We start from the raw sequence: 27,495 nt of genomic DNA, 5'->3' as shown, positions 1-27,495 counted from the left end.
TAATTAGAGAACTGTTTGAAATATATACAAATACAAGATACTGGAACACTACACAGTAGCGTATGTTCAGTTAATTAAAAGCTTTTTGTTTAAAAGAGGCCTGCTTCCCAAAAAGCATGATTGCTTAAAAAAAATTCTTTACTCAAGTTATTTTTACATCAGGAATATGCATCATGTCTCAGTACACAGACACTAGATTGTCATCTAGAGAATTCTCACAAGCTGTTGCTCAAAAAAAATTACTCTCCCAGTCTTCCGAGTTCTTAGTTCTTGTCTGTAAGGACTTGACAAAGCTCGGGTTCAAAGTCTCTGATCCTGAGAAATCCCTTCCCTTTTTCCCCCTAAATAATTTTACACCACATTTACAATAATTTGGCTCAGAATAGATCCTTACAGTGTCTCCTGGCCAAAAGAGAAGTATTTTTAAATCTCTTGCCTCCTATCATTTGGGAAAAGTTAAACGTGTTTCAGCATTGAATGGACAAGGAATGCAGGTCCCTATCGCCTGTACCTTCCAGTATTGTCATGCTGTAGGTCAGAAGGAAGTGTCAATCAATTTTTTTTTTTGTCCAAAAAATCTTCTTTTGAAATATGCTACTGAATCTTTCACTTTTTTCTTTTTTTCCCAGCCTTTCCCAGAGCTGCCTCGCATCCCAGGCCTCATTCTTGATGGAAGCACGTTTTCAGATTGTCTCATGGTAGTGCAGTTCCTGCGTAACTTCGGTAAAGTTCTTGGCTTTGATGTGACCGTGGATGTTCCCTCCCTGAGTGTTCTTCAAGAGGGATTGCTCAACGTAGGGGACAGCATGGGAGAAGTACAGGACTTGCTTGTGAAACTTGTATCTGCAGCTGTGTGTGATCCTGGACTGGGTACAGGATACAAGGTAAAAAGAGAATATCCGTAGTAAACACCCTGTACATATCAGTGTGTTCTTCATAATGTGTCTCTGACACCTCTCTCATATGGATTTCCATTCTTTTTCCTAATTCTTTTTTGCAGTGTCACAGTTCTAATGTTACTCCAAAACCTTGTGTCCCATCAGCCTTCCCATTTTCCAGACGTGATGTGTTTCTGTGCATTTTCTCTACAAACAAACAAACAAACACACATCCCATTTTTATTTGGACCTTTTGCAGGGCACTGTCACATCTGTGACCATGTCTTTTAACTCCCTTACGTCCATTCCTTTGTGTTCTTATCCTCGTGTTACATTCTCAGTGAATCTTGCCATTTCTTTCCCTAAGGTCTGCTGTCTAGGTCACTTCATCAAAACCCCAATTCATTCATGACTCTCTTTCTTACTGGCCGCCTTTTTCAAGCCAGTACAGCTTTCTTCCACTCTAGAGCTTTCATAGCATCATTGTACAAAGCAGTATTCATCAATTTTCAGTTAGGCCATGCCTTTTTACATGTAATCCATTTAATTATTACTAATACTATCTCTTTTAGAGGTGAAGACATTCTAAGTTGTTACTGTATTTAAGATTTGCATTTGAATAGTTTCAAAGAATAATGATGTTTGAAGTCTTTATGTAAAAATGCAAACAAACCCTTAGATCTTTTATAAACAATAATATAGCCTACAAAGGAAAAGAGTGTTTTTTAAAACATGATTGTTTGAAATGTCTTTGTTTTTTTTAGGCTAAAACTATTCTTGGGGAACACTTACTGAACGTTGGTATCAATCGAGATAATGTGTCTGAGATTCTGCACATTTTCATGGAGGCTCATTGTGGGCAAACAGAGCTGACAGAGAGCTTGAAGACAAAAGCTTTTCAGGCACATTCTCCAGCTCAGAAAGCATCAGTACTTGCTTTTCTGGTCAATGAGTTAGCATGCAGCAAAAGTGTAGTAAGGTAAGATTTTTCCCAAACTGGTGTGTAAAAATAAAATTAGAAAAATGATGTAGTTCAGAAATACTGTGTATTCACTGTTCTGTTACAGGAGGACTACTTATGTTCTTCTTACAATGAAAGCTGAAATTGGTTGAGTTACTGCTTTTTACCTTTATGTACTGTTGATATGATGGAAGAATAGAACTTTTCCCTGTTTGGTCTGTAATTTTGTTTTCAAAGCTTGAACCAAAATTTCTCTAGCAATTTTTGGAATTAAAGATGAGGTTGATTGCAAATAAATTTACTTGGTATTCTAGGGAATAACTTAGAAGAGTTGTTCCAGGCTTCTGCAGTACACTGTTTTCCCTTTCTTCCTTTTGTTTTTGAAGATGTTTGTTGTGCAAATACTTTAAGTAGGGTCATAAGGTGAGGTGGCAGGCTTGATGTATCATCATATTAATTCAAGGAGATCTATGTTGCATTTGTGGTCAGTAGTGTATAGCATTTCATAATTTTAAATCCCCTCTATGTTCAACAACTTGTCAAAACCCACCAATGTGCAATAAAAAGTTAGGAAATGCCAGTTTCTGGGACGCCTGTTCTTCCACAGACTGACTTTCTGTGGTAAAGTTTTTCATCACCTAATTGAGTGCTGCTTTGTTTCCTGGTGTGTTTTGCTGGGTTTGGTACTCTGTGCTGGAAAAGTTAACCAGGGCTGTGTCAGGCAGGAATGGAAGAGATACTTTAAGTTTTCCAAAGCTGAAAAATAGCAGAAGTGGGCAGTACAAGTGCTGTGCATCAGCTGCTCAAGAAAGTTCATGTGTATCAGTCAAATTCGTCATAGAAAGAAACTTCCTCTTGTTGCAGTTGACTGTTAGGTCCTATTTGTAGAAATGATCACTCAGAACTTGAGTTTCTGTATTTTGATCATAGAAACAACTGTAATTGCTGAATTGTTGAGGCTGGGATGTCTCAGAAGTGGGTGTGCACCGAAGCCCTTTTTTTTGTTCCTCAGTTTCTGCAGTGGAAAATGAATGTTGGATTGTTGATCCCAGGGATCCTAGGCAGAATACCTCAGATGGATCAGTGGTAACTGTTTTCTCAGCACGGGGCTACATGCTTTGTGGCAAAGACATTTGGAGGCTTGACCCTGAACTAGAACTATGAAAAGAAATGTTGGATGCCGTGCTTCTTGTGGAAAGAAAGCTGAGGCGGTACTGGGGGTAAAGACTGACATAGGTACAGCAGTGTACTACCTTGGCATTACTAGTATTGTGGTTTCCTAGCTTTAAAATTATTTATTTTGAATTTCAATGACTTCTCCAAGACAGTTATTTGAAAGAAAAGTGTCTGTACGTAAATGTCTGTCAGAAAAAAGATACATAAGCTCACAGTTAATGGACTATTTTCATCTTTGACAGTGAAATTGATAAAAACATTGATTATATGTCAAACTTAAGGAGAGATAAATGGATGGTTGAAGGCAAACTGCGGAAGTAAGTTTTCATTTCCTTAAATATTACAATATTTTGGTTTTTTGCCATTGTTCACATACACTGCTATGTAGAGAATTGGTTCTAATCAGCTGTTGAAGTTACAGGTTTACCAAGAAATTAGTAACCAAACTGCTTAATTAAGACAGATGTAGATTTAGAATATTGCAACACCAGTCTTTTATAGTCTATTAAAGATGCATGAGATTCAGAGGGTTAGTGTCACTCAGAATTGGAGCAAAGTCAAGTCTAATTTTGTATTCTTTGGAGGAAATGAAAAACTTTTTTATTGGAATATTAAAGGAGCCATAAAATTGCTATTGACATAATTAAAGTTTATTTGAACCTACCATAATTCCCAGTGTTCATTCTGAAAGGCATTTTAAGACATCATGCTTTTCATACAACAATTGCCAATGGAATTTTGCTAATTTATGTTATTTTAGTGTTTCTCATCTGTCAATGTCATGTTGTTCCCTATAGCTAGGGATCGTATGTAGAATGCAAGCTTTGAGTTGTTTTTTATATTTTTTATATTTCTGTTTAAGGTAAAATTGGAACTTATTAAGGGTTGTCAGTTTCATATTCACTGTTCTCCCATCCTACAAGACAAAATTCCATACAGCAACCATACTGACTCCAACTGTCAGGAAGCTGGACGGCATAACGCTCATGAATCACAGGGGGTAAAAATGCATAGCCAGACTGCTTTTCTTTTCCTTTGTCATCTTTACCTCCTTGCTAGGAACGGTGTATCCTTTCTTAGTCCTTGCTTTAGGTACTTTTGTTTCTAATCTTATGTCTCCATTTTTTCCCTTTAATGTATCAGAAGGAAGAAGGAAAGAAGTAAAGAAGAAGGACAAGAGGGAGGTAGAGGAAAAAATTAGACCAATAATTCTCTACTAATACTGCAAATCCAAGTCTGCACAGAGTTAATGTATTTTAACCTTGAGGATAACCTAGATGCTTTTTTCCTGTCTTCATCTATATACCCTCTATGGGATTTAGTTTAAGAAGTGGTTTTGAAGTTCTGATGTAGCCCAACTTACCATTAGTGAAATGGGACCCTTACCTCTCCTTGTCTTCTTAGGAGCTGCTTAGTCTTTCTCTCCCTCCATCAAACTGTAAGTACCTGTAGATGTAGGATCTTTCCTTTTCCTTATAATCTCTCATTTCTTCCCTGTCTAGTGAGCATCATACTCTGAAGTCCCAAGCTCCTCTTCCTTGCTACAATCATTTCTCTCTTTCTTGGTTTTTCCCCTCAGGTGTGGATTTCGGGTTCCAGTGCTCTCCCTATTTTTGAGTGCAAGTATTGCAGCAGAGCTCAGAAATGTTGCTCTTCTGCTTCTTTGAATTCACTGGGCTTGATTCATCTCTCTCCATCTTTGATTCAAAATTTTTGAATTATCCACTTTTTCTTATGAATTCCAAGAAGGTTCTAGAAGAGCCTTCTTCAATCAGTTTTAAACAATATTTTCTTCTTTATTGTCAGTTGTGTTTTCCATACGCCCTTACAACTGTTCTGGGGCTTCTCTGAAAAGAAATCTGTGTACTTCAGTCTTCATTTTGCTGCTTTTTTCTTCTTCCAGACTTAATTCTTACATGTTATCTTTACCATCCATTCACATATTGGTCTAATTTTTAAGCATCCCAGTCCCAAACAGTTTTGCATGGGAATACCTGGTTAGTGGAGTACTTGCTGTGTGATCAGCAGCTGTGACCTCTTTGCACTGCCTACAGACTTTTCTGTGCCCCTCCTGTGGGAAGTGTATAGGGGATGATTAACAGAGGCTGAGGAATGGATTTATTTCATCTCAGCCTGCTTGGCCAGTGTTTGCTGTTGTTAATCTTCAAATCACTGTGTCCAGGCTGGCTGCAAGTATGTCCAAGGAGGATGAGAAAAGATTCTATCTGCATCACATGTGTTCAATGAAGGATTTTTTTGTGCTTATGTTCTCACTTTTTAATGTTACAGACCTCTCAGCTGGGGAGGAGGGTAAAAACAAATACAAAAGCTTGTGCTTGACAGATGCAAATAAGCAACAGTAAGATCCCAGGCTGGAAGACTGACTCATTGCATTTTGTTTTCAGGGATGCTTTCCCTCAAGGATCTTAGTAAGTGTAATAGAGGTGGTTGGCAGTTGTGTTCTGGACTGCCTGGACTGTTTCTGCTTAACTGGTGCTCAGTGAGAGGTTGCATCTAATTCCTTCTCTATCACATTTCAATGTGAATCTTGCTAGTAATCCCATTTTTGTAAAGGCACCTATCTTGTATGATCAACTCATCTTTCTTTGTGCTTTTTGTGTGACAGCTGTGGTCAGATTCTCACCTGAGATGATTCTGTGATTTATTTTTTTAAAAAAAACTAGATAATCAAAGTCTCAGCATCTCCTTTTCCATTACACGTTTTCTCTTTGGCATCTCTTTTGTAGCCAGATCAACATAAAACAATAAAAATGAAATACAGCCTCTTAGAGGTTTAGGTAATAATTCAGTTTTTTACAGGACTTGAACAAGTTTTTCACTGCAACTGTGTTCTTTTAACATGCCAGTGCTATAGTATGCTCTGTAAGTATAAGTTAATTTCTGTTGAATGAAACCATTTCAACTCTCAATGATGATGGTATAATAAAAGCAGCATCACTAAAGGGAGAAATTACACCCTGAGTTTGGGTAGGAGATGCTAATGCTGATTTGTCAAACTTTCATTTTTTGAGATGCAAGGTGAAGTATATTAGAAGTATATTGAAAGTACAATGTTCAGAATTTCTTTGCTTTGGCACTACCTAATACTTACATGCAAAATTTATGTGGAAAGCATGAAAACTAAGTCAGAAAGTGAATTTTCTTTCTGTGATCTAGTAAGCATTATAGATCAGATTAGAGCAGGCTTAAGTCAATCATTTGGTTCTCTGTTGGACCACCCACTCTTTTTATAGGCCACTAGGCTTTATAATTCTCTCAGCAGTTGCAGATGCAGATTTGGTCCATACCTGAAAGTGAGAAAGAACAGTTTCCTAAGTAACTGTTTTCTTCTCTCAGTGAGCCATATGTGTAGGTAGCAACAGGAAAATCATGATGCTTCTTGAATATTTTTGAAGTTATGCTGGCATTGGTTTCTGCCTCTGCACTACTTTGAGTAGGGACTGCTGCTGCTTTCTGCTTGTGGTGCTACCAAAGGGGAGCAGCTTTGGTTCATTTGCATGCTTGATAACTTGCAGTATGGTTCAAGCTTCCTTTAGTGCTTGACAACATTGAATCTTTATTTTTGCTTTCAGCAAAAGTAGCCTTTTTTGTTTTTTCTTATTCCCCTTAGGTATATGAAAGGGGTATTTGCAGGTCCTTGAACATTCACTTGCCAGCTTTAATACTGAATTGTCTTCAAGATTATCTTAGTGTATGTAAATTGTCTCTAAAATCGTCCAGCACTGCAGCAGTCAATCCAGTCGTTGACTAATGATTTTGGTAGTTATTTCCTGTGTATTGGCAGGAATTTCCAGTCCATATGAAGAGGCTTGAAGTTATCCTTCTAAAAAGGAAATTTGGTTTCTGAAAAACTTAATCAATAACCTGAGTAGTATTGATGCTCAGTGAGATAGAGGGTTTTTGCACCATACCTGGAAAGATTATTTGCTATCAAATTCACTGAAAGGCCTGATACTGAGATTTTTTTTTTTTTTTTTGTAAAAATACTTTAAATCACTAAAACAGGTAAACATCCACTTGATATGGGAAAAATAAATTTATAAAACTTAATAAATTCTCCAGTGGATTAACCAGTACATAAAAACCCAATCCAAAACAACAGCAACAACAAAACTGCACCAAAAAAACCAAAGCCCAGCATTTTTTCAAGTCCCCTTGATGATTTCTTGGCTAACAGTCTTTTTCTAAAAAAGTGCTACTCCCACTTTACCAGTGACACCTTCATTTCAGTCTGTGCTGTTGAGAACTGGCTCTGGTTAGCAGCGTTTTAGAAGGCTGGTCCCTGTGTCAGTGTTCCCTGGAGCCAGTACTTGGACAGCACTCACTGCACTTGTAGCCACTTGCTGTATGGAATATTGTTCTGTAGGATGGGAAGAGAGAGGAGTACGACAAGGAAAAATTACGTCCTGGTAATTGTGTTTGTCGTTGCCGTTCTGCTTTTCCCATCCTACCTTCTTCAGTCATCTCTTACAAAATCTTTGTCTTTTCTACACGTTTATGAATCTCTTCTAAGTCAGTTGCGTTTTTGGTCTGCGTGATAAGTGACTGGTTCAGCCTGGCTATTTACACCTCCTGTGGTTCAGCATGTTTGCCTGCAAGCTCCCTGACAGGTGGAACTGTAATTTTTGCTGTGTGGAATCTTGTCTTATAGGGGTTTTATAGAAGAAGGAGGTCTACTACAACCATAATAACTGGTATGTAAGTTTCCCTTTTCTTTCATAAAAGGAAAAATGACAGTTTGAGTAATCTTTAGTAGTTGAGGTAACTAAATTCCCCAGAAAAAAAGTATGTCTTAGAATAAAAAGTTCAGCTATAGGACGAAAGTCAAATAATATTTAAAGTTCTTAAAAATCTGAAAATTTAAAAAAAATAAACCAACCTTGCTGTTGCCATGCAATGTATATAATTTCATGCTTCCAAGTGAGGATTTTTGCCTTTTCCTCCCGGGCTCAGACACAGGTATTTCATCATCATGTTCTTAAATGAATTAAATAAAAGATAAAGAAGTTGAAACGGTTCTTTCTTCTGTATCGTCTTCCTGACTTCTCAAAATCCTTCCTGTGTTTCATTTCTTCTGAACAGTTGCACAATAAAATTGACCTGGGAGAAACAAAGTCTATTCAGAATGGAACCACGAGTTGTAAGGGTTTTATAACCTCAGTTTTTCTTGCTGACTATTGACAATAAGTATTGAGAAAATACAGTATCATGATAGATCAGAAGCTCTAATTTAAATCTGAAATGTATGATTTTCTTTCAATCTCATAGGAAGAGAGGTATGTTTATGCTACAGACATAATCCATCATTTCACCCTTTCTCATGTGTCTCAAGGCTTAGAATCATTCATGCCAAGAAAACTGGTAAGAGAGATGCTGCGGGCAGTGGGGACGGAGGCGAGGAGCCGCACTCCCTGGAGCCGCCCGCGCCCGGGCGCAAGCGCCGGCGGAAGGGCGGCGACAGCGACTATGACGACGACGACGACGACGACAGCGATGACCAGGCAGACGAGGATGAGGAGGATGAGGAGGACAAAGATGATAAAAAAGGAAAGAAGGCAGAAGTTTGTGAGGATGAGGTGGGGAATTGTCAGTATAGTGAAATGTCATTTGTGAATAAGCCAAAACTTGTTTTCCTTCTGTTTTTCTCTAATATGGCACAATTTCCCCTACATGTTGCCAATAAAAAGGAGGGGAGAATAACTTATCTCCAAGGTTTTTAGATTTTTATTAGTTTTTATTACTTTGTTTACTAAAAACCAGAACAATAAAGTTACATTTAACATTCTCTGTTGTGAAGCTTGAGTGATCTTCCTGTGTATTTTTTTCCCAACTTCCCCCAGGTAGTTACTGCCTGACTGTATTCGATCACAAGATGATAAATTTTGTTCGTTGGTGTCGGATACAATACAGGAAGTATCACTGAAAGATTTTTACCTAGTTGAGCTGGTTTTTAATGGAAATGCACTGGCTTCCACTGGATGGAACCTGACACAAGGCATAAGCAATAGAAAAGACTATGTTTTAAAGCACTTGGTGTTGCACTGGGTGTTTTCTGGCAAACAGAAAATGATCCATTCATGTGAGGTTCAAAGGTTTTTAAGACTACTTGAACAACGCATGTATCCAACTTATGTGAACTCAGGTCTTTGCGTACACCCTTAATTAGAAACCCAGCCAATTTCTAGAGTAGGAATAGCCCTTTGTGCTGTTATCCTGGATTTATTTCAAGTATTAGAATTTGTATGAATTTAAGAGAATACCTTAGAGGACAGCCCAAATTTTCTAAAAATAATTCAGAATTTAAAAAGAGTAATATTTAGATTTATAATCTCAAGGCCATCCCTTAATCCTTCTTCCTGTTGTACAACCTCCTGTGTTGGTGCACTGGGCATTTCATAGACAGAATTCCAGTAACTGTTCAGAAATTAATTTTCTGATCTACCAGGAGTTCCATTGCATTTTGTATTCATTGTGGTATTTCAGAAGGCTTTACTCTGGTTCACTTTTACAGAGCCAAGAAATACAAGACTTGTATCTTAGGGTGTAGATGATTTTGGCCATATTCTTTTGGAAACTTACTGTTATCTCCAAAGATTTTCTTCAGCTATATTGAAATGCTCATCATGGACGAGACTCTCATTTTTAAACAGGAAAGAAAAAGGCAACCACAGACTTAATCATGAGTACATGCAAATGTGGACTGACCAAAGACTTACTGATAGGATTTTAAGAGATGCCATTATTTCATGCATGAGAAATGCTTTAAATTATTTTGACTATCTAAACAGCTTCAGAGAAGCTAAGATTAAATTCTGTGTTGTGTTCACGCACAAACTGAATTACTTCCAGTTTTTAGCAAACATGAGCTTTCTCTTTTGTCCACATCTGGGGTGGTTTGAAAAGATTCAAGGTGTATCCTCTTTTCAGTTATGTTGTTGCTAGTGAAATATATTGCACAAGCACACAATTTGAACTCTTTTTTTTCCTCTTTAGTATTTTCCTCTCGTTTTCTGTTACATCTTTTTCCTGTAGTAATGATAAGACATAGTAGTATGATTTTATCTATGAATTTATGAAATAAATTTGGTGGTTACAGGATGATGGGGACCAGACAGCAAGTGTTGAAGAACTAGAGAAACAGATCGAAAAACTGACAAAGGTGAGAGATCATTACTCTTTTCTGCTACAAATGTGATCACTAGGTGTCATGAGTTTGTTAAACAAAATTTTCAGTGCTTCAACTTATTATAAATTGAAATCTATATCTACTCTTGTTTTGTGAAAGTATGAATGATGCTTCGATTCATGGTACCTAACTGTGAGTTCAGTCTGGTGGCACTAAGTGGAGGTCACTCAAAAGGCAGTTAATTGTAATAGTTGATAATATATTAGCACTTTGGGAAATTAAAAATAATGTAATTTTAATCCAGATCTACTTAATCTGTCCCTGTTTGTTGATCTTAGGAAGTGCTGACAAATTTTGCATGAGAAGCAATGGCTTCAGTTCAATGGATTGTGGTTCTCATGCCCTCCTTTCCATCCTGATTTCTGCAGTTGTGCCCCAAGCCAATACAGAGCTGTCTGGGCTTCACATTTTGAAAGAAGCAGCAATAGAATAGGAAGACAGATGTAAAGGAGAAAGATGTAATGCTGTAATTAGGGGTACTCATGGCCCATGTTTTAATTGTTCCTATTAGAAAATTTGCCATTTAAGACTTTGTGTGTTGGTTTCTCTCGTTCTGAATTGCAGTAAATTAGCAGTCCAGGATTCCACCTGACTCCCAGCAGTGTCAATTTAGCAGAGCAAGAACTGAATAAACAAACTGAAGTTCTTGTTGGCCCCCTTAAAGAGCTGTGTTATGTTCAAAGACAGAGTTTATATTTGTGTATTGATGTTGTCATTTTTTTAGAAACAGTTAAAATATCTCACTAGTCTCCCATCAGCAGTTGTGCTATCATCTGTCTTCAGGGCTCTGTTTACCATTTGCTGATGCTGTGTAATTGTTAGGATTTCTGCTGTTCTCGTGCAATGAAATCTCTCTTTGATCCATGGCTTTTTGAGAGTCAGGGATAAAAAGACAAGTGTGTTTTTTAGAGGAAAACTGATAAACCTAGGCTGAGGCAAGGGGTGCTTTAATTGATTTTTTTTTTTTAAAGGAAGCTTTGTAAGTAAAATCGTTAAGGCAGCGATTGTGAGTAGAATATCAGAACACACAGGCACACCATTATCCCGAATCTCTGAGAGGGCCTCCTTGTCTGACCGTTGAACTTCTGTTCAGTCTGGCAGCTAGATGTTTTCTGTAATAATGAGATTGTTCTCCCCCCACTGATTTGTAATGCTCTCCCTTTTAAAACAGCAACAAAGCCAGTACAGAAAGAAGTTATTTGAAGCTTCGCACTGTTTGCGCTCAATGATGTTTGGGCAGGACCGTTACCGGCGCCGGTACTGGATCCTGCCCCAGTGTGGTGGGATTTTTGTGGAAGGCATGGAAAGCGGTGAAGGTAAGAGCCAGAAAGGGGCGGTGGCACACAGAGACACCCAAGGCCAAGGCAGGCTGCCCATCTGCAGAGGTGCTGGCTTTGTGCAGCAGGGTCTTCACCCTCAGGCAGATGCCCTCGGGCTGCTGCCAGTCGAGCTCTCCACTCAGGTGGTTCTCTGGTATCTCCTTCTGGTTAGGAAAGATCAGGTAACACCTTTCAAAACAAGGATTGGTATTTTGGAACTTTTCAATTATTATACTTCTACATGTTATGCTTTTACCTACCTGCAAAGTTTTTTGACTCTTTCTGAACTATTTCACCTTTCCCTATGGCAATGGCCTCTGTGTATGAAAATTAGGAAGACCATAGAATGCAGAAAAAAATTTTAATCCTCGGATTTTCTGCAGATGCACAGACTATTCAGTGCATGAAGATCTGATAGATGTCTGCAAAAATATGATAATTACTTTCATGCAGTGAAGTACCTTTTTTTCTAATCAACCACATGATTTAGTGTCTATATTTTACCAATTGATCTTTCTTTAACCAGCAATTGCTGAAATAATTTTGCTAAAACTAAAATGTAATTTTGGGTTTTGACAGTTGTATATTAACTGTGGTTGAATTTTTCACACATTTTTAATTGAAGAGATTATGAAATTATGAAATTATGTATTAATCTGACTTTTCTGTTAGTATTAGAATTTTTAAAGATAAACCTTTGTTTTGGCCACAGAAAATCCTTTCTAATTTTCACACAGATGAACAAAAACCTCATTTCTGTCACATTGTTTCCCTCACAAAATAACAAGAAAAAAAATCTGATGCACATCAGAATTGCAGGATCTCATGAGAATTGCATAATTCTAGAGAGCTGTTTAACTGTAACAGTACGGCATAGTAGGAAATTTAGCCTCGTTTGGGGCCCAAAAATAGGCCATAGAACTTCCCCTAATTGTAATCTTGATCATTAAATTATCTTTCTAAAATGAGTAGCATAAAAAGTAGTTTCCTCTCTGTCTCCTGCGCCGCATTAACTTGTGCTCTGTGTGAAGGATTGTTTTGCACGAGTATTTGCACATAGAATGTGCTGCTTGCATAACTTTGGTTTGCTGCATTTCATTATATTTTAACCAGATGAATCCCCAAATGCTTTGGAAATGGTAAACAAAGAAAATAATTTACATACAGTTACCTGTCTTAAAAGAGTAAAAAAACCCTCACAGACAAACCCACACAGAAGTTTTACCCAAGAGCTGTAGGGCAAACCTCTGTTTTTTAATGTTGTCTTAATGAAAGTTTAATCTCCATGAAAAGGAAAACAGATGTGTTCTTAAATTCTCACCGACCTCCTCTTCCCCTCAGCTCTTAGTTTATCTATTTCTAATTGCTTAACCCTAACCCTTGGAAATAGGAGACATAAAGTCTTGAATGATCTGTCCATTTAAACAATACTTCCCTGTCCCTTTTTTGTAGCCATTTTTGTGCTTATGTTGATACTTAAATTGTTTATATCTTGATACAGACCATAATTGTGAACACATTTTGAAGTTTTAATAGGAGAGGAAGTACTTTTCTTTGTAGAAATTACGGTTTTTTGGGAGCAAGTAAATATTTGTAGATGTGGCTGCCATGAACTGTAAGCCATGTGTTTATTTCTGACTGCAGTATCTGATTAACATAAAATCAGAAGTTGGATTTTCTACCTTCTTCCCCTTGTGCTAACAGTTCTCTATTTAAAAGCATTTTATACTTTTAGAGACTTTTTGTCTGAGTTGGCAGTCAGTACAAGGGTAGAAGAGAAATGGTTAAGAAAGACTAGTAGTGAATAAGAGAAGTTTTCCTTTCATTAAAGGTAGATCTTCAGATCTTTTTCACCTCCTATATTTGAAGAAACTTGTGTTTTTTAAATCAGCTTCTGCTTGCTGTACTTCAAATTTCTTAGGTATTAGCTGTCTGCTTAGTTTATGGAGAGTTCCAGTCATGCTGGGTGGCTCTTGAAAGAGTATTAGACTTCACAGACTGTTGTTATTGTTGCACAGTCCAAAGTTGTTAGTGATTTGTATTGAAAGAAGTAAAATGTTTAATGTTATTTCCGTATTTGGGGAATATTTGATTTTGTAACAGGTATTTTGGTTCTGTAGTTGGCTGTGTGTTTAATGAAACTATCAGTTGCAAAAATAAACTTAGGGCTGTAAACATTGCACTCCCTTGATATCACCAGAGGGGCTTCTCAATGAGGCATGCAGAGCCCTGCGAAAAGAAAGTTGGCAAAAAATTGTCCCTTTCAAAGATCTGCACTGGCAAACTGCTTCAGATGTGTGAATCCAGTAGTGTGTTAGCCATGTTGAGGTGGTTTTTCCTAGAGTGTTCAGTAGTGTTTAAATCTATAGGCCTAGAAACTTGTTTGCTGTGCAAAGTGTGCTGCAAAGTGAAAAGGGATTTCATTAACAACAGCAACAATAGCAAAGACATGGGAATCTAACATGTGTTGAACCGAAAAGGAAGTAATTTTTAATTCAAACTATGATTATAAAAACTTCGTAAAATAGTTGATCTGTTACAGGTAATCTGTATTTCTTGTACCTTTTTAGGTCTAGAAGAAATTGCAAAAGAAAAAGAGAAGTTAAAAAAGGAAGAAAGTATGCATATCAAAGAAGAAGAATTTGAAACAGAAGAAAAACTACATTGCTTAGCTACAACTCACTGTGAGCAAAAGGAAAATCTGAAAGAAAAGGACAGCACTAACCTGTTTTTACAAAAGCCTGGGTCATTTTCAAAATTAAGCAAACTGTTAGAGGTAGCAAAAATGCCACCTGAGTCTGACACTATGTCCCCAAAACCTAATGGCAGTGCAGCAAATGGCTGCACATTATCTTACCCAAGTAACTCAAAAAACTCTCTCTGCAGTCTGCAACCCCCTGCATCACAAAACTCCATCGAGAAGTCTGATTCTAATAATCTTTTCAGTCCTAGTGCCAGTGGGACCGGAAAGTTTTACAGTTCTCCACTAATTGCAAATGATCAGTTGTTAAAGACTCTTAGTGAGAAGAGCAGGCAGTGGTTCAGCCTGTTGCCACGGGTGCCCTGTGATGACACCTCGGTGACCCGTGTGGACACAGCAGCTACTGCAGCTCCACTCACTCCTCAGTCACATCCACCATCAAAGTCACCCTCACCTGTTCCATCTCCTCTTCTGGGCTCAACCTCTGCACAGAGTCCCATGGGATTAAGTCCTTTTGCGTTGTCACCGCTGCAGGTCAGTAAATTAATTTTTGAATGACTTGAATTTGCAGAGCTTACTTGGGCAGGATGTGTGTTTATACAAATTATTTCACAGAACTGCAATCATTATATCCGCATTTCTTTTTTTTCCTTCTGTTTCTAAATGTTAGTAACTAAATGCAGAAGTTTTATACTAGATTATACTAGATTATGATTTTTCAAGTAAGCCAATGTATGATAAAAGCCAAATTTTGTGTGTGTGTTTCAGGAAATAATTTGGCTTTTAGAATGTTGGCTACTGGTATTAAATGAAAAGCAAGTAAATACAAACTGATTTTTGGAAGTGTAAGACACTAAACCCTATCTTTAGAAGCTATTGTTTTTTACCATTAACTGGGCCCTAATAAGAAGTATACATGTCAGTATTATATTCGTTTTTCTGAAACTAATTGATGTACTGAGTAAAGGCTGTCTTTGTGTCCTTGTGATTATTGTTTGACAAATAGCATCATAAGTCAGATTTCTTGGTTATAGTAATGGTACTTGTGCTCTGTAGCAGATGAAGACAGGACTACCTATAATGGGACTTCAGTTTTGTGGATGGCCTACAGGAGTTCTTACTTCAAATATTCCATTTCCATCTCCTTTACCTGCTCTTGGATCAGGGCTGGGGTTATCAGAAGTGAATGGTAACTCGTTCTTGGCATCTAGTATTCCTGCAAGTAAAAGTGAATCACCAGCACTACAAGCGGAAAGAATATCTTCTACCCCTTCTACAGCAGCTGAAGTAGCCAAGCCTGTAGATTATCCTAACCCAAAGCCTATACCAGAAGGTAAGTGTAATGCAACACCAAGATGATAATTTCTACAGTGCCTCTATCATGTTACAATTTTTAAATAATTTGCGTATTGATTTTCTAATCTGATCATATGTGATCACATAAAAAAGCACCTGCAAAGTGTTCATATGCTTGTCTTGATTTAGAAATGCAGTATGGGTGGTGGAGGATTACTGATCCGGAGGACCTAAAAGCTTTGCTTAAAGTGCTGCATCTCAGGGGAATAAGAGAAAAGGCCTTACAAAAGCAAATACAGAAACACATGGATTATATCACTCTGGCCTGCATCAAAAACAAGGATGGTATGTAGTTGATATTTATGTTACACATGACAACTGGCGTAGAGCTCTTTGGGATATCTTTAGCAGGAGAGTTAAAGTAATGGCTGGACAAAAAGGGTAAAGGTCTCCTTGTCTGTAGTTGCATTTTCACCAGCCGTGTTCTGGAAAGATACTGGATTAGAGAAATGCTATTTAATACAAATAGTTCTAGTGGTATAAGTAACCTTCTTAAGTTCTGGTAACCTTCTGAAGCTCTTTCCATCTCTGTGACACTTGGACTTTCCTTCCCCTTCTTGCCTTTAAATTGCAAGTTTGAAAGCATACAGACTTTGTTTTCCATATTGCATATTTTAAGAATAGTATATTTCTACAACAGTTCTCCAGAATTTGACTGGAGTGACAGGAAAATCAGCTTGAATTTACCAGTGCAGTTGTAATGCTAATTAAAATAATAAAAATGTGATTCTCAAATACAGTTGCAATTATTGATATCAATGAAAATGAAGATAACCAGGTAACTCGGGATGTTGTGGAAAACTGGTCAGTAGAAGAACAAGCTATGGAGATGGATCTTGCTATTCTTCAGCAGGTGGAAGATCTAGAGAGGAGAGTTGCATCAGCTAGTTTACAAGTTAAGGTAAAACCAACTTTCAGTAAAATGTCTCTTTAAAATAAGTGGTAAGAATTTAAACCAGGCAGCAGTCTTTGTGTATTGGTAAGTGCCTTGTTATTCCATCCTAAATTGCCTACAAATGAAACAAATACATTTTGCAGTATCATGGAGGTTCATGTTTGGAACAGTTCATGTTTTATTGCAGTTCAGTCTTCAGCTGAAGATGTTCAGAATGGCAGTTCCTGGAGGGTGTTCTCCTACAGTGCAGCTCCGTGTACATTTTGTTAACCTTCTCTGAATGCAAAGACTGTATTTCACATGGAGTGAAATAACTAACTCTCGGAGGAGGGGGTTGCCACAGTTCTGCCTGGTTTGTGTGATCGTTGCTGTTAATGCTTTCAGAAATGCCTACAAGTGCATCAGAATAATTTACTTGAGTATTGTAGAGCCGTGGAGAACATGTAATGGTTATGAGTGTGATAGAATTAAGAATTCTCTGGATTTTGGAATTTTTCCAAGGTGGGTGTAAGGTTATCAAATTGCATATGTTTGGTTATAGTATGGGTGCAGTGTTTGGAATCTAGTTTTTGGCATGAGATGGATGTTACTTTCCTGTGTCCTGATACTGCCTCCTGAGCCTACTGAACAGGTAGACCTGTTCTGATGTTTCAACCAATAGAACAGGGTACTTGACAAGGGGATAAGAACGCAGACTGTTGCAGAAAGGTCCCTTCAGAAAGTTCGGTAATGCTTCTGTTTCTTGATTAATTATTTTAGTTCTCTGGATATTTTGGAAAATGTCTCTACAGATGGATTACAAGTAACCAAGATCTACTGGAAACAGTGCTTCAATTACTTAGTTTGATTCCGTAAAACAGTTCCTGTGTTTACACACTGAGTTAACAGCAACCAATAAATGCCCACACCTTTCTATTGACATAGGGTTGGCTGTGTCCTGAACCTGCGTCAGAGAGAGACGACTTGGTATATCATGAACATAAGTCAATTACTAGATTGCACAAGAAGCACGATGGAGATTGTGCTGGAGGCGGAGAAGGCAGTGCCAGCTGTCTAGAGCGGAGGAGTGACAACCCTCTAGATATAGCTGTAACCAGGCTCGCTGACTTGGAGCGGAACATAGAGCGAAGGTATCTGAAGAGCCCCTTAAGTACCACCATTCAGATCAAACTGGATAATGTGGGCACAGTTACTGTCCCTGCTCCTGCACCATCTATTAGTGGTGATGGTGACGGGTAGGTTATTGAGATTAACTTGAAAAATTATTGTGCTTCTTTGCTAATTGGAGCCTATTTTCTTATTGCCTGTTATCTATGTACTTTCTTGTATGTCTGTGATCCATATGGATCATGTTATTCTGCATGGTGCTTTGTAAAGATTTTTTTTGTTACGTTTGTTAATAATCTTGCAAAGTTATCTTACATTTAACTGGTTGTGACTAAGCTTTGAGGCACGTAGCCACAGTCTGTGCACTACATGAAATTTAGTTGCTTAAACCTTATACTTACTGGCTGTGTACGTTTTGTCATTGCTTGGCTTTCAGTGTGATAATGATTGTCCCACATTTAAACATGAGCAAACACGGGTGTGACCTACTTAATTTGCCTGTATTTTAATGCAGAACTGAAGAGGATATTGCTCCAGGGCTAAGGGTGTGGAGAAGGGCACTGTCAGAAGCCCGAAGTGCTGCCCAGGTAGCTCTGTGCATTCAGCAGCTACAGAAATCAATAGCATGGGAAAAATCCATTATGAAAGTTGTAAGTATCTAAACTGTTTTTTGCTCTATCCAGTTTTCCAACTTCAGGCATTTTACGTTGAATAATGCATTTCTTACTACTACATGTAAAACCTCACACAGTTAAACTATATATTGTGCACAGATGAATAAACCTTATGGAAAAGATTGTCCCTTGCTTACCAAATTTAGCATCCCGAACTTGCTAAGATAGAAGGCTCTTGGAAATGGTTACATTATTTAAGATGGCAATTGTTCTTTGATGATAACATGAAGGTAAAAGTTATCTTGCTCCATCTGATGCAACATACTCTTTCTAATGGAGTGTTTCTAACCTCACCTGTGACACAAGTTTTACGGAGGTTCAGCATCACATATCCTTCATTAAGGATTTCATTTTTTAAGGAAGTTGAGATGCTAAAAATATGCAGTTTCTTTGCATGCAGAGTTCTCACAACTGAACGTACAAATTAGGCAAATGTGTGAGGAAACAAGCTGAAATATCTGTTTCCTGGTACACTCAGCCAGTCAATCTACATCAACTACATATACAAAAAAAGCATGCAAAGGGGATATGTCAAAATTTGCATGGACCTCTGAACCTGAAATTTCTGAAAACAAAACTTTTTACTACAGCTATAGTGACTATGATGTGATCAAGTATGACAAGTGGTGTGTAGTGGGTGGGAAAAGTGATTCTTCCATTTGTGGCCCTTTTCCTAATTTTAACCTTTCTGTTAGTCCTATACAGATTCTAATTACATCTGGGCAATTAAAGGATTATTTAAATAAAAGCTGTAATGTCAGGCTGCACTTTTGAGTTTATATAGCAGTTAGTATTAAGCAGTATTTTTAGGGCAAAAAGCTTATGAATTTGGTAGGAACACCTGAAAAGGTATTGGAACATTTCAAGATGAAGTAATTTATTATTCAGAAAAAATGTATCTCTCTCAATTTGCTTTAAATATTTCCATATATTAAATATTTAAAATATATTAAATATTTAAATATTTTAATTACAACACAGTTGATTAGAGCAAGGTGCTTGTAATGCCAAGGTCATGGATTCAGTCCCTGGATGGGCCATTCACTTAAGAGGTGGACTCGATGACCCTCATGGGTCCCTTCCAACTCAGAATATTCTGTGATACCAGTAAACATATGTATTTGGTGAAAATATTTGGAGATATTTTAAGTTCCTGAAAAAGATGTCTAGAAATAAGGGATTAGCAAAATCACACAATATATGTAAGAAAATTGACAGTCCGTTGATGTTTTTCAGTTAGTGTGAATTTTAGGAAATGCTGGCATCATTTGTTTTGCTTTACTGAATTTGTTCATGGTGGCCCTTGGATAGTTATGTGGAAATACTCTTGTGAAATATAAATGTTCTTTATTAAATAGCAAGATATGTATACAGTATGGGCGTAAATGAAGAGAAGATTTCATAGCTAGTATGTTTGGGCCAAGAGGTTTTGATAAGGTATACCTTTACTTCTCACAGACATTAATGAATTATAAAAAGTGCTCATCTTTCTTTGTGGTCTAGGGACGCCTGTCTTATAATAAATGAACTGCTTTCTCTAACATGTTCCCCAAATGTAGCCTTTAAATTAATTTCTTACATACTCTGTTTATTCTTCTATGGATATGATCATTAGCAGATTCTGATTGAAGTAAAATCGAAGTATTTTTGAGAGTAAATTTGTGTGTTTGAAGGAGAAGGGTAATTTAGGTACCATTTATGTGTTTCAAATTTTAAAAATTGAATTAAACCCATTTTTCTTGAATTGCAGTACTGCCAAATTTGTCGAAAGGGAGATAATGAGGAACTGCTGCTCCTTTGTGATGGTTGTGATAAAGGCTGTCACACCTACTGCCACAGACCCAAGATCAGCACCATCCCAGATGGGGACTGGTTCTGTCCTGCCTGCATAGCAAAGGTAACTCTCCTGGCAGGATGAAGGGACTGCTTTATTATATGTGGTAGAGTTACAGGTCTACCACTGCTTTTTTCAGTGAAAATAGTGGTCTGTATGTTTTATGGGGGACTCCCATTAAATTATGGGATTAGTAGTTCTCTTTAATTTATATTTTCGTGGCAGTGAGGGCTACAGTTTTATTTGTTCTAAACTGTGGACTCTTTGATGTAAGTAGGTACAGAATTTTCAAGCTAATTCAAAATCATAATTTTTCATTTCTGTTTTAAAATGTATTAATTGTTTGTCTTTCAAATTTCATCATTAAGTGTTGACAGACCAGTGTCTCAGGGTCTGATTCAAAAGAAAAAGAGGAAAAACTTAGTGAATTTTTTTTTATGTTTAGATCAGTCATTTAGTAATGGACTAATGTTTCTCTAAAACTATGCCAACTTGATTGTTAGGAGGTACTGTTTTACTAATTTGGATGTCAGGTGCTTTTGTATTGTCACAAGTTGAGAACCTAGATCATGAGTACCAGGAATTTCTGCAGCCTTATTTGCCTTCAGAGAAGAGCAAAAAGGGAATAATGTCTAATATTAAATATTTAATTTGTTTTGGTGCTTCTGTTTCTGATCTTCATTGCTGCCTGTCAATAACAGAGGTTTCTGTAATTTCTATTACTTATTTCAGTTCTTTGTATTGTAGGCAAGTGGTCAAACTCTAAAGATAAAAAAGCTTCAAATTAAAGGTAAAAAAAGTAATGAACAAAAGAGAAGCAGGAAATTAGCAGGAGAAACAGAGGATGAAGACTCTGCAACTACAAGCGTTGCCTTAAAAAGAGGAAAAACAGACCCTAAAAAAAGAAAGATGGATGAAAATGTTTGTGTAAGCCAGTTAAAGCAAGAAAATTGCACTGCTGTTAAGAAACCTAAGAGAGATGGAGACTCGAAGGACCTGGCTATATGCAGGTAAAGTGTCAGATTCTAAATGTAGGGGTAAGTCTTGTATACCTGATCCTTTCTCTTCTATTCTGGGGAACAGGAATGCTATACTTTGACAAGTGTATATGCATATACATGTCATGTGTGTATGTGCACATACACGTTGTGTGTGTACACACTGTGTGTGTGTGTGTGTGTACACATTGTGTGTGTGTGTGTATACACATTGTGTGTGTGTGTGTACACATTGTGTGTGTGTGTGTGCACACTGTGTGTGTGTGTGCACACGCTGTGTGTGTGTGCACGCTGTGTGTGTGTGTGTGTGTGTGTGTGTACACATTCTGTGTGTGCACATTCTGTGTGTGCACACATTGTGTGTGTGTACTGGGGGAATGCTTCTCTCAGGACTGGGAGCAGTGACTCCAGTAGCAGTGGTACTGACACATTTCTCAAGGGTACCAAAGCCACTCTCCGTGGTGTCCCAAGGGACACACACAAACCATCTGCTGTGGTAGCATTGCTGCTCAGTCAAAAGAGACTTAGTTTAGCCTCGTCACAGTCTTGGAAAGTCAGTATTAGCAGCTGGTTTGCAAATGGTTTACATTGAGGGTCAAAGTTGCAAGACCATGTTTCCTTTTGGGATGTTATCATTGGAATTTCATCTTGCACAGGTTGCCTGGAGAGAACTTAATGCTATTTTAGTTACTCAGTTGTCTGTCTCCATGTACATTGCTCTCAGCCTTGCACGGGGTGTGTAGTAATTATGTTGAGATGAACTGGAATCACCACCAGTCCTTTATTAGAAAACCTTTCCTTCCTTCTTTCACCTTACTTCTCTCAGGCAACTCTGACTCCTTCCCTCGTGGGCAGCTTCACACAGTACTGACTCCTTCTCTCCTCTCTCCAAGATCCCTTCTTCCTTCTACATGACTGGCTAAACCCAAGCCGTCCCTTTCCTGGCCACCTTACCCTGGCTGTCCCTTACACATCATCTTCTTACCTTGTCTGTCCCTTGCAAACCACATGTCCCTTCCTCCTCACAGCACAGCCAGCACACTCCATCCCAAAGTGCAGCAGACTCTGGGTCCTAAGCTCCAACTAACTGGTGGCCAGCTAATCCACTCTTTTTTAACACCCAAATTCATTGGGCAGGCACAGATGTTTGCACTCCTCAGCAATCAGTACAGCTGTAATTCATCGGGACAGATTGCCTTCTGTACTATCCTTTCAACCTATCTTCCCACAGGGGTGCAGAATAAAGTGCTTTCCTTTTGTAAAGTGAGTATTTTAGCAGTTCATAGGGAATTCGTGTAGTAGTGAAAACACTGTGAATGTATGAAGAGTTTAAAAATACTGATTTGAAACCTTATTTTATTCAGCATGATTCTCTCAGAATTGGAAACTCATGAAGATGCCTGGCCTTTCTTACTTCCTGTAAACTTGAAACTTGTTCCTGGTTATAAGAAAGTTATTAAAAAACCTATGGACTTTTCTACTATTAGAGACAAGCTAAGTAGTGGACAGTAAGTAAACCTATTGTAAATTTTACTTTACATTTTAAAAATATTTAAACACTGAAATACAATACATTTTTGAAATTAGCTAAACTATATTGTTCTGCTCTGACACATCTGTGATTACTTTTACAGTCAAAAGAAAAATTATAAATTTTAAGCTTTTATCTTTGCCCTATCCAAAGGAAATAGCATGTTGGATGGGAGAATGTGTGAAACTGGCTGAAAAACACTAAAAATTTGCCAGGTCAAATGCACCAAAACAATCAAGAGGAAGGCTTTTTTTCCCTCATCTTTTTTCATGGAGACGTCTTAGTGTTACTGCATGTCGAGAGAACCAACTGTGTAGGTTTAAGCTACTGGAGTCCTGTAAATGATGTGGCTGTGGAGTGAATTGCCAGCTCTGTTGTGGGTAACACTCCTGTAATGGTGGTTAATCATTTTATAGCCCTAAATTAGACTGCACAGATTCTTAAGAGAAAACCACACTACATGGCTGTGTGTCCCTTCCCTCCTTGTTAATATCCCTGTGCTGTAGTGAATCTGTGAAGAGGGACCCGCTGCAGTCTGCCAGCTCCACACAGCAACTTTCCTAGCATGGATACAACAAGGAGCTTTGGAATCTCCCATGAAGATGAGATCTAAATGCTCCCCATGTGCTCATATCAGTAGACATGTAACTTTCATTTTTAATTTTTAATAATTGCTGTGAATATTGGAACAGTCTTTGGGCCATTCAGGGGTATGTTCAGATTAAGAAGAATTAGCAAAGACAGTGTCACAGGATTATCTGGGCAGCCTTTTTTTGTACCCATTTGTTCCTCATTAAGAGAAATTCAGCTCTGTCCAACATTCTGGAAGGACCCTGAACCCAAGAATAGATGCATAAATGGAAAATAGCCATAGCATTTTAACTAGAAAGCTGTTGAAGTGAAGGAGGCATTAGTTTTCTAAAAGTTTGTTTTCCAGTACAGGCATGAAATTCTACCTTACAAAACTTCAGAGGAAAATAAGAAAACAGTAACAAGAGAGTATTTCCTTTCACTGATGTTCATTTTCTTGTTAGAAATTCTAATTTAAATTCTTACTTAAAGTATTTTCTAGTGTAGTTGAAATATTTTTCCCCTTTGATTCCCTATGTTCCAAAAATCATTCACTTTTTTCTTCTTTCAGGTACCCTAACCTTGAAGCATTTTCGCTGGATGTCAGGCTTGTTTTTGACAACTGTGAAACTTTCAATGAAGATGATTCTGACATAGGCAGGGCTGGCCACAACATGAGGAAGTATTTTGAAAAAAAATGGACAGAGATTTTCAAAGTGAGCTGAAGCTACTAGAACTCTTTTTTGCTTTTCTTTATTTTTTTCCATTAAATGAGGACTGATAAGACCAGCAATGTGAACTATATTTACATGGAAGTGCAAGGCACATACGTAACTAATTTTTTCCTTTAAAATGTCACAGAGTTGTGATACTAGTTTTAAAGGCTTCACTCCTACAGCAACCATGGCCCCTTGGTTATTGGTTTGTGTGTTTTAACAAACTAATTTAGGTAGAACAGGGAAGCACACCCAAAGAATTTCAAAAAAAGGGGTGTTATAGTGCAATAGCAATTTATCAAAACGCACTGAATATTCAACCACCAGAGCTCTACTTGGGGAAATGGTTCTCTTTTCCCTTTCAATAAATATCTATTTTTCATTTTTTTTACTTTGTAGTTTATTTTTTAGTGAATGTATTTAATTTTATGAATTATTTATGATTATACAGCATTCAGAATCTTCGTTTTCTGTGAAAAGGAAGAACTAGAAAATTGCTTTAAATGTTGAAAATACAACAAGGAATGTTTTAAAATATAAAACAAAGCCAAGTAAAACTGTTTACACTGATGTGCTGTGAAGGCACTAAAAATTAAACTTTACTGTAGAGTTACAAGTACATTTATATATATGTTGCTGCATCACTTGTGTAGTTAAATTGTATTTCAAGACAGTGAAGAAAAATTGAGACATGTATATACTGTTCATTATTGTTTATATTAAGTCTTGTTTTAAATATGTATGATGTGTACATATTGTTTGCAGACATTATTGTTTATGCCTTAGGAGGATGGTAGCATTTTATTTTAGTCTTAAGGTAATTATAGCTCTATGGCTTGTACAGTAATTATCCTCTACCAACACTGTGGAGTCTCCTTAATCTTGGTAGTGCCTGCCTTTAAAACAGGGTGTAGGGGATATTAGTTTTCCATTTTTTCTATTTTGTTATATAATTTCAAGCCCCCACGGCCTCAAATTCACGTATAATCATTTGTATCCATGTGGAAGAAAATTGTGACAATTTCCTACGCACACAGTATTTTTTCATAGAAACATTTCCCTCCATTTGCCTTGCCACAAAATAACAAAAGAAGACATTTGTAACCACTGTGTTTTATCTACTGTGTGTTGTGCTGGCCTGTTGGGGCAGATAGATTGGAATTTTTTTTGTACTAATGTAAGAGTACTTGAAGTTTTATTTAAAAGAAATGTTGTGGAAAGGTAGCATTCTTTTTCTTTTCCTTTTTTATGAGTGTTATTTTTCACTAGTACGTGTGGCACGGATACAATAAAAGACTGTTTTGCAAACAAGATTTTCTTGGCAATTTCAATACTTCAGGTCCTGTGTATACAGGTTTTTTGGTTTGGGTTATTTTTTAGACAGTATCTTAGGAGTCTTGCATTTAATATTCATTTCTTTTTATGATGCATCTAATTCTCCTGGGCTTTTAATGGTAGTTCATAAGGAAGAATTGCCAAGCCGAGTCAGAGAGCAGTTCCCTGCCTGTAAATAATAGAGGTATGCCAGGCTGATCACTGTCCTTATGGGCATGGAAATGCACACATTTGGTCATGTTTCTGAAAAACACTGGCCATGTAAGGGTTTGTCCCTTTTTTTGGCTGTAGAAGGACATTAATCATAATCCTTGCTCTCACTGAAGAAAATACAGGAATTACAAACAGATACTGTGGAACCACAATACCTGTAGTTCTCTCACAAAATAATGTTGGGAGGGATGTTGGCTTTTGCTTTTAAACTAGGTCTGCCATGTTTGAGTCTTAGTGCCTATTTTTTAATGAATGTTTCCATTGCTCCCCCCAGAATTTCATGTTCAGTAGTATTTTCATTTATTCCAAAGTCCTATTAGAATAATCTGTTATTACTTTGAATAAAAAGATCACGTTTGGGTGTCAGATAGTCTTGCGTGTTAACGTGAGCTCCCACACTGACTGCTCCATGCCTTTGCTTGCCTTTCCTTTTCATGACCTTTCTGAAGACTTCAGTAAAGAGATTTGCTGACATGTAACAGCTATATGAAGATTACTCATTGTTTTGGATTTATGATGGTAAGCTTGTAAGAAGCTGTTATAAGTATGCTTAGGTAATTGAGAAATCTAGTTCTTCAGTGGGTTTTTTTTCAGATTCTGTACTGATTAATGCTTTCTCTGCAATACTAGAACTGTTAGTTTTCTGAAATGTCAGGTTACCAGCTACACTACATACAATATCTGTATTACAAGTTGCATTTTTTTCAGCTTGTATCCCAATTCAGCTGAACAGCTGGGAAGGTGGCAACAGCTGCTATAGTGCTGACAGTGACACAAACATCACCTCTTTCTAACTTGACATGGCCAGTGTATTGCTTTCCTTGCTAACAGTCAGTGTCTTCATTATTCTTCCAGTAAAATTAAATTTACAGGAAATACTATATTTGAATGGCAAGCTTGAATAATGCATATGCCCTCGTATCTCCATAGAAAAGAGCAGGGATTTAACTACTAGAAAAATGTTTGTAATGTTTCCTCTTTATAAATTTTCTTTTCTATTGATGTTTGTATGTTTTCTTAAGAGGAGAACTTTTCCAGTGCGCACTCATTCTTTCTGAACGAAGTGTTCAGTCTTAGTTTAGAGAATTTACTCCGAAACTTTCAAACTTACTATTTTATAAGTACTGTAATGGTGCTCAATGAAGAATGTTTTGGTTGAGTGTGGGTGCTCTTTTGTCTCTTGCTATCTCTTTGAAAAAAACGGGATGATAAAAAAGCAGCTGAAAATCAAAGTATGTATCTTTTAAAGGAGGTCTAAAGCCTTCTTATTAATAGTGGCTGTCACCTAGGATTCAGAACAATGAAAGGCCAGGCTTCAGCCGTGGATCAGAGTGCGCAATCAAACAATGTGCTATAAAACAGAGCGTGACATGGTACAGACTAAACACGGAATCATTTAGGGAATGGTCTCTAGGCGCAGTGACTCCGAGAAGGTGACTTTGTCTTCCTCAAAACGTACAGGTGCCGGAGAAACTATTTATTATGCATGAGTTGCTGAGCGTGTTTGTGCGGGGGGAGAGGCGATGATGTAAATTACCTGACGGCTGCTGGGCCTGAGGGAGCGCTCTTGGTTGGAGCTCCCCTGCGCTCTGCTTCGCTCCGCGCCCATGGCGGGCTGGGGCGGTCACCGTGGCGATCTCAGCGGCGGAGCCGAGATCTCATAGCCCCGCTGCCCGCTGGGACACGGCTGGCGCCCGGCCGTGTGCCGACCTGAGGGCGCGGCAGTGGCCGGGAACGTCCGTCCCGCCGAGCTCCCAGAGGCCTTGGCACCGGCCGCACCCACGCAGGGTTCGTGCCAAGGGAGCCCTAGCGCCGGCGGCTGTTGTGCGGCTCCGGGTCGGAGCTGAGGGCGCGGAGGGCTGAAGGCCGCACGATCCGCGCCCGCGCTGCCTCAGGGCCGGGACCAGTGGCGGCGCTGAGAGCGGGAAACGCAGCTCCGGCTCCCCCCGCGGCCGGCGTGCAGTGGCACGGCCCGGAGCGGGGCGCGTCCGCCCGGGCCGTACCATACCGGGAGGCCGGGGGGG

General features: G+C 38.2%; 2 protein-coding genes and 1 long non-coding RNA gene across 21 annotated transcripts in view; 2 read left to right on the top strand and 1 right to left on the bottom strand.

Moving 5' to 3' along the window:
• Positions 1-25,236, top strand: part of BAZ2B (bromodomain adjacent to zinc finger domain 2B) — a 110,022-nt gene extending 84,786 nt beyond the window's left edge. For 12 of the 17 annotated variants that reach the window (XM_088168492.1, XM_088168491.1, XM_014890610.2 and 9 more), the window contains 16 exons: positions 630-884; positions 1,643-1,857; positions 3,258-3,332; positions 8,369-8,612; positions 10,133-10,195; positions 11,394-11,538; positions 14,112-14,776; positions 15,299-15,575; positions 15,728-15,883; positions 16,339-16,499; positions 17,418-17,728; positions 18,115-18,250; positions 20,025-20,171; positions 20,856-21,118; positions 22,471-22,614; positions 23,779-25,236. In XM_088168492.1, coding sequence (XP_088024618.1) covers positions 630-884; positions 1,643-1,857; positions 3,258-3,332; positions 8,369-8,612; positions 10,133-10,195; positions 11,394-11,538; positions 14,112-14,776; positions 15,299-15,575; positions 15,728-15,883; positions 16,339-16,499; positions 17,418-17,728; positions 18,115-18,250; positions 20,025-20,171; positions 20,856-21,118; positions 22,471-22,614; positions 23,779-23,932 — 3,411 coding nt within the window. In that variant the 3' untranslated portion in view covers positions 23,933-25,236. The remainder of the gene's footprint in view (positions 1-629; positions 885-1,642; positions 1,858-3,257; positions 3,333-8,368; positions 8,613-10,132; positions 10,196-11,393; positions 11,539-14,111; positions 14,777-15,298; positions 15,576-15,727; positions 15,884-16,338; positions 16,500-17,417; positions 17,729-18,114; positions 18,251-20,024; positions 20,172-20,855; positions 21,119-22,470; positions 22,615-23,778) is intronic. The other 5 variants (XM_088168493.1, XM_088168488.1, XM_088168480.1 and 2 more) reach the window with 3 other exon arrangements.
• On the bottom strand, positions 879-27,491 carry LOC148223256 (uncharacterized). Of its 2 annotated transcripts, none has more exons than XR_015804945.1 (3): positions 27,009-27,491; positions 7,916-8,136; positions 879-1,085 (listed from the first exon to the last, which is right to left on the bottom strand). It is a non-coding gene; the product is annotated as an uncharacterized LOC148223256 (long non-coding RNA). The 2 variants fall into 2 exon arrangements; XR_015804943.1 differs by lacking the exon at positions 879-1,085 and adding an exon at positions 3,845-6,323.
• Positions 26,860-27,495, top strand: part of WDSUB1 (WD repeat, sterile alpha motif and U-box domain containing 1) — a 29,076-nt gene continuing 28,440 nt past the window's right edge. For both annotated transcript variants that reach the window (XM_088168505.1, XM_088168499.1), the window contains exon 1: positions 26,860-26,932. In XM_088168505.1, coding sequence (XP_088024631.1) covers positions 26,875-26,932 — 58 coding nt within the window. In that variant the 5' untranslated portion in view covers positions 26,860-26,874. The remainder of the gene's footprint in view (positions 26,933-27,495) is intronic.

This window comes from Sturnus vulgaris, chromosome 7 (assembly GCF_052056855.1).
Source record: "Sturnus vulgaris isolate bStuVul1 chromosome 7, bStuVul1.hap1, whole genome shotgun sequence".
Lineage (NCBI taxonomy): Eukaryota > Metazoa > Chordata > Aves > Passeriformes > Sturnidae > Sturnus > Sturnus vulgaris.
Note: the sequence above shows the minus strand (reverse complement) of the source record. Positions and strands in the feature narration are given on the sequence as shown.